The sequence below is a fragment of the Trichomycterus rosablanca genome, chromosome 18, assembly GCF_030014385.1.
Source record: "Trichomycterus rosablanca isolate fTriRos1 chromosome 18, fTriRos1.hap1, whole genome shotgun sequence".
Taxonomy (NCBI): domain Eukaryota; kingdom Metazoa; phylum Chordata; class Actinopteri; order Siluriformes; family Trichomycteridae; genus Trichomycterus; species Trichomycterus rosablanca.
The window spans coordinates 22,582,299-22,595,525 of record NC_086005.1 but is presented as its reverse complement, the minus strand read 5'-3'; the positions used below and the strand labels follow the sequence as shown (position 1 = coordinate 22,595,525).

The 13,227-nt window shown below is 38.9% G+C and overlaps 1 protein-coding gene across 3 annotated transcripts in view; it reads left to right on the top strand.

The window, feature by feature from the left end:
• wrn (WRN RecQ like helicase) overlaps positions 1–12,761 on the top strand; it is a 32,758-nt gene extending 19,997 nt beyond the window's left edge. For 2 of the 3 annotated variants that reach the window (XM_063014305.1, XM_063014302.1), the window contains exons 21-35: positions 645–737; positions 1,252–1,393; positions 1,559–1,729; positions 2,237–2,331; positions 3,566–3,632; positions 4,240–4,304; positions 4,800–4,872; positions 5,300–5,412; positions 5,523–5,637; positions 5,763–5,900; positions 6,103–6,265; positions 6,488–6,648; positions 8,641–8,763; positions 9,291–9,428; positions 12,028–12,761. In XM_063014305.1, the coding sequence (XP_062870375.1) occupies positions 645–737; positions 1,252–1,393; positions 1,559–1,729; positions 2,237–2,331; positions 3,566–3,632; positions 4,240–4,304; positions 4,800–4,872; positions 5,300–5,412; positions 5,523–5,637; positions 5,763–5,900; positions 6,103–6,265; positions 6,488–6,648; positions 8,641–8,763; positions 9,291–9,428; positions 12,028–12,141 (1,771 nt within the window). In that variant the 3' untranslated portion in view covers positions 12,142–12,761. The remainder of the gene's footprint in view (positions 1–644; positions 738–1,251; positions 1,394–1,558; positions 1,730–2,236; positions 2,332–3,565; positions 3,633–4,239; positions 4,305–4,799; positions 4,873–5,299; positions 5,413–5,522; positions 5,638–5,762; positions 5,901–6,102; positions 6,266–6,487; positions 6,649–8,640; positions 8,764–9,290; positions 9,429–12,027) is intronic. The other variant, XM_063014304.1, reaches the window with a different exon arrangement.
• The last annotated feature ends 466 nt before the right edge of the window (positions 12,762–13,227 follow it).

The window sequence follows — 13,227 nt, the reverse complement described above, 5'->3', positions numbered from 1 at the left end:
TTAAGATGCCTTTTTTTAACTTTACATAAATGCCTGTGTTTTTGTATTGGTATGTCCACAAAGCCCATGGTCAGGTGCCCACATTATTTTAATTATATGGTGTATGTCATGCATATGTTATACTTAACCTGGAGACTTAAAGACTTTTGGCATGTTACAGCAAGAAGCTCATTTATAAACATTTAATTATATTATTTGTGCTGTCAAATCCTTCTTGGATTCATCTGATGGCTGCAAGTTTTACAAATAATGAACCTAGAAGGATCTACCAATAAAGATTGTAGAATGTACCCATTTTGACACTTGATATATTACTTTTGGTCTATCTAAATGATGTAAAGCTCTAGGGCTACTCCCATCACTACAAGAGCACCAAGTATTTTTTCACTACTCTACACCAGTAGGGGTATTATTTTTATTTTTTAAGTTTATAACAAAAATATAGCTCCATTCTGCCTCTTTTCATTTTAAATAAAAATAATGGATGACAAAGATATTGTAAACTTGACTCGTATATACAGAACCAGATTATCACAACAAATCATTAAAAAGTGGAAACCTTCATCTTATTTATATACTTTCTCTACAAAGTGATGCTTGTAATAAATGTTTCATTCTGATTAATTATTGGATATCTTTTGTAGGTCAATTTTGTCACATTTTGAGGACAAGCAACTGAGAAAAGTCACCTCCGGTATAATGGGGACGAGCAAGTGTTGTGACAACTGCAAGTTTGGGTACGTAATTAATTCAGCAAAATAAGGTCATGCTTTTGAAAATTTGTAAACAATAAAGCACACCCATATCTATATCCACCCAGTCATTTATTACCAAGCCATTGATTCCACAACCATCTATTGTAAGGAATCTAATAGAGCATAATTGACAATGCTCTTTGGGAGGGAGCAATTGCATTTCTGTTTCCTTTGCCCAGTACTTATTGGATAAGCTGCAGTCCAAAAGAAAAGGCCAGCTTGTGCATCCTCAGAAACACACGAGCCCTTTCTATCTTTCTATCTCAGAACATTACTGGTCAATTGAACACACATCCTTTTTTTGTATACATCAGGAAATGTTATTACTTCCATTCAGTGAGTACAGCCAGTTATGCTGTTCTGAAGTCCTGCCATAGATGCATGTGTACGTTGTGCCACTTGGGACACAGAATGTATGATTGTCCAGTGGGTTGGGGAAAAGAATTTACACTTAACTTGTTGTCATTTATAATATGTTTGTGTCTGATTTTTTCAGGCATGTTATGAGCCCAAGCAAAGACTTTTCACAGCAGGATCTTCAGGACTTTGGGACGGGGGCTTTCCAGCTGATGGGGGCAGTGAGTGCCATGGGGGAGAGATTTGGCATCACTGCTCCTGTATTGATGCTGCGTGGCTCAGTAAGGTTCAACTCACAAATTATAAACAGTCAATAAGATAACATTAGTCACTTTCAGAAATACACTTTTGTGTATTCAACTTGATTAAAAAATCAATAGTTGTATGTACAATTTCTTTCTCATTGTTATGCTTTTCTTTTGCTCTTTTCATCTTCATATTTCCAGACTGCTCAAAGAGTTCCTGAATGTTTTCGTAAGCACTCTTTGTTTGGTGCTGGGAGGACCATTTCTGAGGCCTGGTGGAAAGCCCTGGGCCGTGAGCTCATCAGTGAGAAATACCTAATGGAGGCATCTGGCTACAATAAGTTTTCAACCCTCTGTAAACTTACTCCTAAGGTATTTAAAGAATTAGAATAATTATTAAAAGTAAAAGGCTATCTTATCTTAAAAGAATGAGATGGTAAGTTCTCTGTCATGTGATCATAAACTATGACTTAAATGAGTTGCCAGTTAAAAGGCATTTATTGTCGGTTCAATTTTCAAGCGCAGTATTAAACCTATGCTAAACCTGTTTTTAAATAGTAGGTCTGTGATCTCTGCTGCTAACAATTAGGGCATTACCAGTTAGAAAGAGTGGGAAAAGGACAGTATTATAATGACACATGCCTTAGAGAGCACTTAGTCAAACAGTGAACCTGTGTGTCTTGTGCTATGAATTCCATTTATCCAGGACTTAAAGGTGCACATAATACTGAAATGATTTTTAAGGGTTAGGTTTACCCACGTGTACTGCATAACATTTTATAGTATGGGCAAAACAATAAAGAATGTCATTGTATTGTTACAGCAGCTTACACCGATTAAAAAGATGCACATATTCACCATGCACATTTACTCTCACAGGGCAGAACATGGTTAACCAAAGCTCAGGATGAGAAACACAGAACTCTCTGTCTTCAACCCAACAGGGATCTCTGTCAAAGAATTTGTGTGCCAAGGTACGTTAAAATTTTCTCCTGACATTTTTGTAAGTAAGTCTGAGCAGTAGCATAGTAATGCACTTCTGACCGAGGAGAGCCGTGACTACTGCTTTCTTTCACCTGCAAGAGGGGAGTTCATCTGGTGCTCAGTATCACACACTGATCTCCATTATCACCAGTCTCTGTGCAGGTGCCATCAGTCAGCCAGCAGAGGTCGTAATTGCATTAGTTATGAGGAATCCCCTCCGGCAATCCCATCCAACAGACAACTATTGTCCGTGTCGGATATCGGTTTGCCTGTAGCAAAGTTGAGATTCGAACTCATGAGTTTGAGATGTCAGCTCTAGTGTGCTAGCGTGTTTTACCGTTGTGCCACCTGAGAATTCTATAGAATTCTATAAAGCTCATTCCCATTCGAATTGTTAGTTAGAATATTTTATATTGTTTGAATCTATAAATATTGATCAGAATGTACTGTATTTCAGCTTACTATTGCCAAGTTACTATTACCAATTGTGTATTCAGTCATTGTAAGTCGCTTTGGTTAAAAGTAACTGCTAAATGTTGTAAACATACATCTTTCTTGAATTTCAACTCTAGCTTGTGTTTCCTACTGCTCAGTTAACTACCCTTAAATGCCCATTAAGATGTACATTTTGTTTCACTCACTCAGGGTTTATATTGTGTAGGACGCTAAACAGCCTGGTTTCCTTTGGCTTTAACATCAAGGAAGTGATGAATGTAGGATCGGACAGCTGTTGCTGAATGGAACATCAAAGCCTGTATGCTAACTGCAGAAAGTAGACATGAAATTGAGTGTAGGCAAATGGCAATCGCTCAAAAATACACTGTTTGAAGTCGGTGGGAACCCATTAATACTTCCTGGCGTGATATATACTGTACATGAGTACTTGTACTTCCCCCACACAGTTGTGCTCTATATTTCTGCCTTACCGCCCAAACAGATATTGGCAGCATCTACGTGGCGTCTTGTCAAGTGCTTTTGGAAAGACAGCTGTGATTTTTGGAAGCCACATACTTGTTCACAAGTATTTTTTTGACATTTTTTCGCACCAACACAATCATCAGGCATCATGTCCAACGCATATTATACTGTACTTGAAACATGAATATTTAAGGTACCATCATTAATGGTGTTGCCTGATAAATGTCAAGAACGTGAACAAAGTGACAGCTTAACATAGGAAAATATGTTCACTTTTAAGTGTGTATTCTTGTCATTTCTTTTAAGGAGAAGCCAAGATCCAAAACCTACCAAGTCTAGTACTGAAGACGGCTCTACACCAAGTGCAGCTCAGGTTGGTGTTAATCAGTGTTGATTACACATGTTTGCTGATGGAATTTGACTGTGTTCTGACAGGCAGCTCAAACCTGATTTAAAATGCAGAGATTTTTTAAACAATGCACAGATTTTCTGATATCCAAATGTTTAACAAAAACACTTTCAATTCCACTTTTTTTGTTTTTAATCAAGCCACATTTGAATGTTGTTAGAAATGCCACTCAGTCTGACCAGATCGGATTTCATGAGTTTTGTGATGGGTACAGCATATGCCACTATTAACCCCAGTTTTTGCAACTGTCCATACGAACTACCTTCATAAATATAACCAGAAACCCTCTTGTATAACAGAACTCCATGTTGGTTGTCTCTTGCCTTTTTGACACAGCGAAGTGTAGGCATGCTTGCAAAGTCACCCCAGCAACCAACTTGCCACAGAAGCAAAATTGACTACATTATGAGCAAACAAGTCGGATTTATGATTTTAGACTTGTAATTTGTGAAGTGGACACTTGGTCTTAACTAAATGGATTTTAGAGATCTGATTTGCCCTGCAGTCTAAACACAGCATTTGTATTAGATCAATGTTAACCCCCAATACTTGTTACCTCTCTTTGTTACAGAGAACAAGTCTCTGGTCTCAAGCAGATACAAGTAAAGTAAGGATTACTGGTGCGGCACATGTCAGGTATAGTACATCCATGTGGTAAACTTATTTGTAAGGTTATATCATAGTTTTACATTAAAACTTGGTATTAGTGCAGTTTGATATGCAGAGTTTGTTTGTTTATTAGGATTTTAACGTCAAGTTTTACACTTTTGGTTACATTCATGACAGGAACGGTAGTTACTCATTACACAAAGTTCATCAGTTATATCGAACACAGTGTTGGACAATATAGTGTCTCCAATTCACCTCACTTGCATGTCTTTGGACTGGGGGAGGAAACCGGAGCACCCGGAGGAAACCCACGCGGACACGGGGAGAACATGCAAACTCCACACAGAAAGGACCCGGACCGCCCCACCTGGGGATCGAACCCAGGACCTTCTTGCTGTAAGGCGACCGTGCTACCCACTTAGCCGCTGTGCCGCCCGATGAGTAATGAATGAGTTTGTAATAATGTTATATTTATATTACTGTCAAGTTTGTGACTGATGTATAGTCATTTCTTCCACTCAGGTCTGTTCCACCACCAGCACCTGCAGCCAAACCCCAGGTTCCTGCTGTGTCTGCTAGAGAGATGGAGTTACAGGTACTGCTTATCAGTTTTACCACGCAATTTGTGTTTGCCCTGTAATGGATTGTTGGTCTGTGCAGGGTGTCCCTCACTCTTGCACGTAGTGCTTTTGGGTGGTGCTAAACCTATCATGACCTTAATCAGAATAAAGCGGTTAGTGAAGATCAAGAATCAGTCATGTCATTATTTATGCTCATTCTTAACTATGACTTGTATTCTTTTAGATTAAGCGCTTGGGTAAAGCAGCTGTAAAATACACGTCTAAGGAGTGGGAATGGCTGATCCTGTCAATGCACACTCAGTGCCGGTTCCAAGCCCAGATATAAATAAGGAGGGTTGCATCAGGAAGTGCATCCGGTGTAAAAGCTGTGCCAGATACTGTTACATAAATGATATTCTTTTCAATCATCCTTTTTGTTTGTTTTGTTGTGATCTGTTACAGGGTGAATTATACAGTAAGCTGGTAGCTCAGAGACAGAAGTTAGCCAGCATAAAAGACATCCCTCCTGCTATACTGGCTACCAACAAAATCCTACTGGACATGGCCAAGTCAAGGTAAGGAAATGACAGTAAACGGCACATTATGATGATCTGTCAGTTTCACACACATGTTGATGCACATATTGATTTGGAGAAGCCTGAATTTACTTTTGTGTTTGGCGCAGGCCCTGCACAGTTGCTAGGCTGAAGTTGGTGGATGGTGTCTCTGAGGCTAAAGCAGCCATGCTGGCACCACTGCTCCAGACAATCGCAGAGTTCTGCCAAAAACATGGCCTGCAGGTAAAGCTCTTCATAATTCCGTGAAATACCTAAATGCGATTTACTGTTCTGTTTGTGGTTATGTGAAATAATACACTCACATTATTTCTTCATTAAATTTCTTTTTGCTTCCTTTGTATCTGTAGGAGGTTGTGATTTCCAGCTCTTCTACTTTCTGTGCTGAGCAATCCCATAGTTCACAGACAGGAAGAACCGCAGCACTTCCTTTGTCTGACAGTGTGGCTGTAACATACAGACTCTTTCAGACTGAGGGCAAAAGCATGGTAGGTACTTTACATCAGGTTAATTTTAGATCTCTTGATTTAATCCACACATTCCAGGTCTAAGATATACAATATGGCCAGAAAGTATGTACACACATGTATAGCATAGCACTAAAACCCATGCTCCCTGCTGTCCTCATAGCTGACATGTTTATATAAATTGAACAGTTGGGCTTATTTTTGTGTTTCTGTGTGTATACAGAGACAGGTCGCTGATGCTCGTAGCTTGCCAATGACAGTAGTGGAATCTCAGCTGCTACAGGCTCTGAATGCCAACAAGCCTTTGGATACTGAGCGAGCAGGCCTGTCTTCATCCATATTCAGCACAATTACCCGTATTGTCTCGTCTCCTCCCCTCAGCTCTGGTAACATGCTCATCACTGCTTAGCTTTACTGATTAACCCTTTCAAATCGGAGATAGTGAAACTGCTGACACATTCATCTCTTTAAATGTGTAAGCAATGGGTGTGGCTCAAACAATATTTAGAAGTGGTGTCTTCATACTCTGCCAATCTGCTGTTTTGTACCAACGCTATGTTTTATGATCTAAATTAGTTTCTTTCTCCCCCCTTCTTCTTCTCTCACAGACCTCAGTGATTTTAAGATAATCCGTGCCTTGGTTCCAGAAGACATTAGCACTTTCCTCCTTAGGCTCAGTGTTGCTAAACTCCAGAAAGAAGGCTTTCCGAATCCATTGCCTGCCAACCCACCATCAGAACAGCACAGCATCACCTGGATAGAGCCTCAGGTTAGCAGCCTGTAATCATGCACTTTGACCTGCCAGCTCTTTGGCCATAATCATGTTTTCATTAAAGGGCAGAATGTTGGTGTAGCAGGTAGTGCCACTTTGCTAAAGGAGTCTGATTTTAGGCCTCATCTTTGGTCACTGGGTTTCCTCTAGTTGTGAGTGATGACCTTTAATAAATGTATGTCTTATCTGGGGTGTATATATGTACAGCTCTTCACCCAGCTTTTTTGGGTAAACTTTAATCCCACCACGACCCTGGTTAGGATGAAGGGGTTACTTAAAACAGGGTTTTTCTAACTTTTTTTCAAGCGACCCACATTTTGTCCATGATTTGTAACGTGACCCAGGCAACACAAACAATGCATCTTACTCTCTCTACAACCTGGTCCCACTGTAGTTTACGAAATGAAACATAAAGCCTCCACAAGGGGGCGTTTGCGTACAGGTTTATGTAATTGTTATTATTTTTCTCTGGGACCTATTTTTTTAGTTCACGACCCACCTAAGGGTCACAACCCAGGGTTTAAAAAACCCTGACGTAGAGGATAAATTATATCTGTGCAGTTTCAAAAAAGTTTTAAGGAACTTGAGCTCTTCCATTGGTTTGTACCAGACACACTAGCCTTCATTGACTTGGCAGCAAAGTGTCTTGGCCACCCAACACCATGTCTGTGGTTTGTGATTTGTCTTTGCTCTGAGATGTACCCCAAAAATATCCACCTTCTGGCTATAATGATTTGGCTCTTACCCCTGCCTTCAGAGTGCGTACTGAGTAACTTTCTCTCGCTCTCTAGTTGGATAGTGTGTGTTATAATGACCCATTCTTTCCCAAATGTTTTTAAAAAACAGACTATATGGTGTTTGATTTAATAAACCTTTGGCAATGGGACTGAAACACCTGAATTCAGTGATTAACAAGTGTTTATTACACTTACAATCCCAGCCGCTCAATCAGGCCGCATGTCTACACAGATATAATTGACTATGTTGTGCAGTTAAGCCATTTTTCTTTAGAATTACCAGCAGATGGCAGCACAGTTCTGTTTTTCTAAAGTCTGTGTTATCCGTTGTGGAAATATTCCTATTTTATTTTAGATTTACTTTTATTAATCAGAAAAATACTTCAGTCTGAAACATCTAATAAAGATAAACAAATTTTCACATTTTTCAGATTTTGAATAATCTTTCTCAGACTTTACGTCACATATACATTATTATGACTATGCCACAATATGGCTAAATCTATAACTAAAACCTCTTTTAATACATGTATTGGTTTTCTCTTGGAACGCCCGAACGCTTTGGGTTCTTTTATATTTAGTACCAGTACTATGCTCCTACATGCATGCACAGAGACAGCAGCTTGTAAAATTAGCCAGTTGACCTCTAGTGCATCCTTTCAGGATATGAATGTAAGCTCCAAGTAAAGGAGGCATGTGTTTCCAGTGCTTCAGCGTCTTTGAGCTCTTTTTTATATCTGAGTCTTGTTAGCTTCTAAAACCTCCATTAAGGGAGGGTAGGGGCAGGAAGGGCTGTGGATGACATCTGTCGCCTCCTCTAACCCTGATTACTGGAGACCTGGCTGGTGTCCTTAGCACCTCCAGTAGCACAAAGGTGCAAAGAGCATTAATGGAGCAAAAAACTTTAGCATTAATATTACAATTCTGACATTTATTTTAACTTATTTTGCAACAATGGGACAATATAAACAGTATACAGTAAAAAATAACCTTTGGACATCAAATATTTCTCCATATTTACTGAACAAAGTAAGGTCTGCCCAGTTTAATTAAGTAGCACAATTTTATTGCTGTTATTTACCTCTTTATATAGTTGTAATAATAGTAGTAGAAATTAAAATGTCTATTTGGTAAAAATATGCAAATGTTTGTACACCCCTGCCTGAGTATAAGGAAGTTAATACATCTTTACAGGGTCCAAACGTCTGCACATACAAATTGCAGAAGCTTTTTGTTTTCTTACCCCCTCCAGACACAGCCAGTCATGATTGAGAAAGCCTCTAGTTCAAGACTTCTGACACACCAACAGGAGCCAGAGCTTCACAATATGTACATGAGTGAGGACGAGCTCTTTGCTGAGCTGCCCATGCCTGAGGTATGTAAATTCATAAATAAATTACGTATTCTCTTGGTGTTTACTGTAGACCAGTGGGAGTATATGTAACTTGTAACTTATTTACTCATTCATTCACTTATTAACAGTTAGCGAGTGAGAGTTTTTACCCAAGGGAGCACTAATGTTTAGGACAACACATACATTACAGGGCCATTACAGACCTTACATATGTATTGAGGAAGCATTCTAATCCAGAGCATGACATGCACAATTGTTATGAAACGGCATTGTCATGTAGTGTTTTTAGGAGATGGTCATAATGTTTTGGCTTATTAGAATAATGTGCTTCTTTGACACATTATATTAAAATTGTTATTACTGTCCTATCATCACTTTATACAGGGAGTCATACATTATCTGTTAAATTAAATATGACATATGTCTTAATGTAAAACAGCTGCCAAACTGTAATGTCCATATTCTGTACTTCACTAATTGGTGATGTAACACACAATTTTAGGATTTGAAGATGATGTTTACCCACTCTTGTTGTCTCTCTGTTTTAGGATGTGGAAGCTACCAGCAGTGGTACTCAATGTAATGTAGAGGTGGTGAAGCTCAGCAGTGGAATGGATTTGGCATCCTGGAATCAGGAGAAGCTGGACAAAGACACTCAGGATCTGTTCAGTAATTCACCAGCAAAGGTATTTTATGCACAACAAGCGTAGTGAAAACATAGCAAGGCCCTTAACCCTCACTTACTTTCAGTCACAATTGTAATTTTCTTTGGATAATAAGTCTGCTAAGTGCCATAAATGTAAATCTACTCACATGTTATGCTCAGGAGTATCAACAGACTAAAGTCTAATCTTTTTCAACTTGGCTTCTATTGTTAAATTTACTTGGCAATTCCAAAATATACTAAATCTTTCCTGCCAGCACAATCTAAAACATAACTGAGCACTGAGGATCGATTTGCCACCCAAAAAGTTCCAATAGTTCTTGGATGACTAGGTAAAGGACCTCTCCTGTGGTAAAGGACAGCTTTAAAACAGGTGTCTGACTACAAAAGTGCAGCCGGGCTAATGTAGGTCTAATGGCCGTGCGGTATAAAATGCTTTGTTTATTTGCGACAGTGACCACTGGGACCTGACCTCTGACCAGTGGCTAATCAAGGGCGACGGGATTGATCGGCGCGCCACACCCACCTCTAACAAGATGAGCGCAGTGGTGTAGCTTAGCTCTGTCTGACCCCTGTCTGCCCTTACACTCACACACGCATACACTCCCAAACATACACAGGCCCAGCCGCCACATCTGGGGTTCCGGCCCCTCCCGCCGTAAAATGCCTCTCAAAGTGCAGAGTTGCATTGTTATTGGACAAAAGTCGGGTTTTTATTGGTTCTTACTGTCACACACCCTCTCGCCACAATGGAAGTCATAAATACATTTGAAAATCACAAGTGTGACACGATTCGAGCTGTTGAGTGACTTTACTTGTCTCTTGAGTATATTTAAAAAATGGTTTTAAAAGGCTACACTTTTTAACGCTACTATTCCTAATTGCACAAAAAGAAACAGAAAATTTATTTAAATGTTAACACAAACTCTATGCATTACTATTAAATTCACATAACTACCAGAAATATATCTTAAACTGGACATTCATTGTGAGACAAGCATGTGAAAGTGGTATTTATTACCATTTCTTTGTACCGCATTGACACAAACCTGTAGATCAATATTTGAGCAGCAGAGTCAATTCTAAATAGATAACCTGGGCAATCTGCTCTATCCTGGAGCGCTGCTGCTGAGGTCACTACAGATTAATGCAAGCACCAACAAGATTGAACGAGACCGAAAAAAAACACTATGTCCTTTAGGAAATGAAATTTGCTGAACTAGATAAATCGCTGACATAAAATTGGGTTTGACAATCACTCCCTGGCACCGTCCTCCTTCACAGACAGGTAAGTCTAACTAGACCATTAGCGGGATGAAGGGTGGAAACTATGATGCTATGTTGTTGGCATTTTTTGTAATATATAAAAAAAAAAAAAAAAAAGTAAAGTTTTTAAAGAATTTTTACATAATTAAATAGTTTTTCTTTGGTTGGATGGACTGATAGTAGACATGGTTGCTGGTGTATGCTGTATGGCTGTATGGATGAAGAATTAGGTTATGTTCAGCCTGAAAGAAAAACAAAAGCTTATTTAGCAGGAGAATTAAGTTATCATATGCAGCTTAGTTCAGCTTTATATGGCATTTATAATAGAGATTAACAGGCACAAGTACCAGACCACTCAGAAGTGGCATCAATAATTAATAGCATGTTTTAACATGGTGATTAATGTAGTAGAACTGTGGGGCATATATTTCTGTGTTCTTGTATTGTGGGTTAAAAATACAGCAAGCAAATTTCTGAATTGAAGAAGAATGAAAAATGCCTTAAAATTATGTCATATATACATATACACGTGTACAGTACAATGAAATTCTTTTTCTGTGTATCCCAGTTTGTTTAAAAGCTGGGGTCAGAGCGCAGGATCAGCCGTTATATGGCGCCTTTGGAGCAGATTTAAGAGCCCATCAGTGGCTGCATTTGAACCGACAATCTTCCGATTAATAGCACAAATCTCTACCCACTAGGCTACCACTGTCCCAATTGATCATAGTGCAGCAGAAAACTTCCGCAAGGTTTACCTTCTGTAAACAATAGGGTACATTTCACATCTTCTAAAAGTTAGGGATTTGTGTTTGTGTTATTTCTACATGTTAAAGATAAATTGTTTTCAGTTTTAGTTTTCAGCGTTAATTCCAGATGCTTTTCATAGGAGCAGTAAGGAACGCTCTTCTAAGGCAGTCTAGTCAGTGACAAACCAGTTCTTTCATTTGGCTGGAGTAACTTACCAGTGAGAACTAAGTTACAGTATGCAGTCCTAGCAATTAAGGGTCAAGGGCCTTGCTCAAGGGCCCACCAGCAGCAACCTGGTGGTGGTTGGGCTTGAACCAGCCACCTTCTGATTACTAGTCCAGTACCTTAACCACTACCACTTGCCTAGTGTATTTCAAAAGCTGATCTGCAAAAACATTTCTTTTGGTGAAATGGTTTGTAAGGATAAGGATTAACTTTTTACAAACTGCAAATCCTATTTCCAAAAAACCTTGAACTCTTTGTAAGACGAATAATAAGAAGAATCTGTGATTAAAAAATTTTTTTTAACTGATCAATGTAGAAAGAAAAGATTTCCAATGCTCTTACTGATCAGCTGGATAATGGATAATGATCTCTCATCCTTACAGACTGTAAACCAGCTGCCAAAGAGGAAGCTGCCGGACTGGGCAGAAGATTCGCAGGACTCCTTAACTGCTGCCGCATCAAAGAAAACTAAGAAAAAGAAAGGACTTTTTGGGTGAAAAACCAGATTTTTTTCTTTCATAAAATTGCCACAAGTGTTAATCATTATTACGAAACATTTCAGAGAATCATATTTACAAAAAAATATATTTTGTTAGTTTTTTTTTTTACCTAAACCTGTTGTGCTGAATGTAAAATTTCTAATATAAATCTGTATATGATTGTATATTTTGTGTGTGTGTGTGGGAGGAATAAATATCAAACCTAATTACTGTAGGTCTTTAATTTCAAAAGAAGATAGTGTGAAGATAGTTCCTGTGTGCTGAAATGTTAATCCTGTGTGAGGTACATCTCTCTCTCTCTCTCTACCCTGATGTCTTTTTGGATTAAGCAGGCCTGGGATTACAAGTCAAAGATAGTGATTTTACATGCTGGAGGGTGCTAAGCCACTAAGTGTTTTTTTTTTTTTTTTTTTTGCTGTTACCACATCATTGTTTTGAGGATCTTCAGTTATTTACTCCTCGGTACTCATGACCTCACATGACACCTCTCAACAAGGTGCATTCATTGACGTGCTCTGCTTTGCTGCTTAGTGTCTGGTTTGCACAGTTTATCAAACTGATTTAATTTTTCCATTTCTGTTTAAGATGTACCGTAGGTATTATAACAAGAAATAAAATGCTCATTATAACCAGGTGTGTAAAAAGAGATCACTGATGATTCACAACATTAGCACCACCCATTTAATATTCTGTCAAAACTTCTGTGAGTGATTGACAGGATGTGATTAAGGGTAGGAAACACCCGGGACAGGTCACCTGTCCATCACAAGGCAAACACACACTGACATTCACAACTAGGGCAATTTTAGTATTTCCAGTTAACCTGACTGCATATCTTTGGACTTGTGGGAGGAACAGAGAGGACCCAGGCCACTCCATCTGGGAATCGAACCCAGGATCTTCTTACTGTGAGGTGGCAGGGCTACCCACCAAGCCACCGTGCCACCCAGTGAAGCAGCACTAGTCCTATCTAAACAAATAGATGTAGCTACAAAAACATCAAGAATGTAAGTTTATTGACCCAATTTCTAAGTCTTTTTCTTACTTAAACTAAACCAAAACTTGGCTTTCTTCTGAGCATTT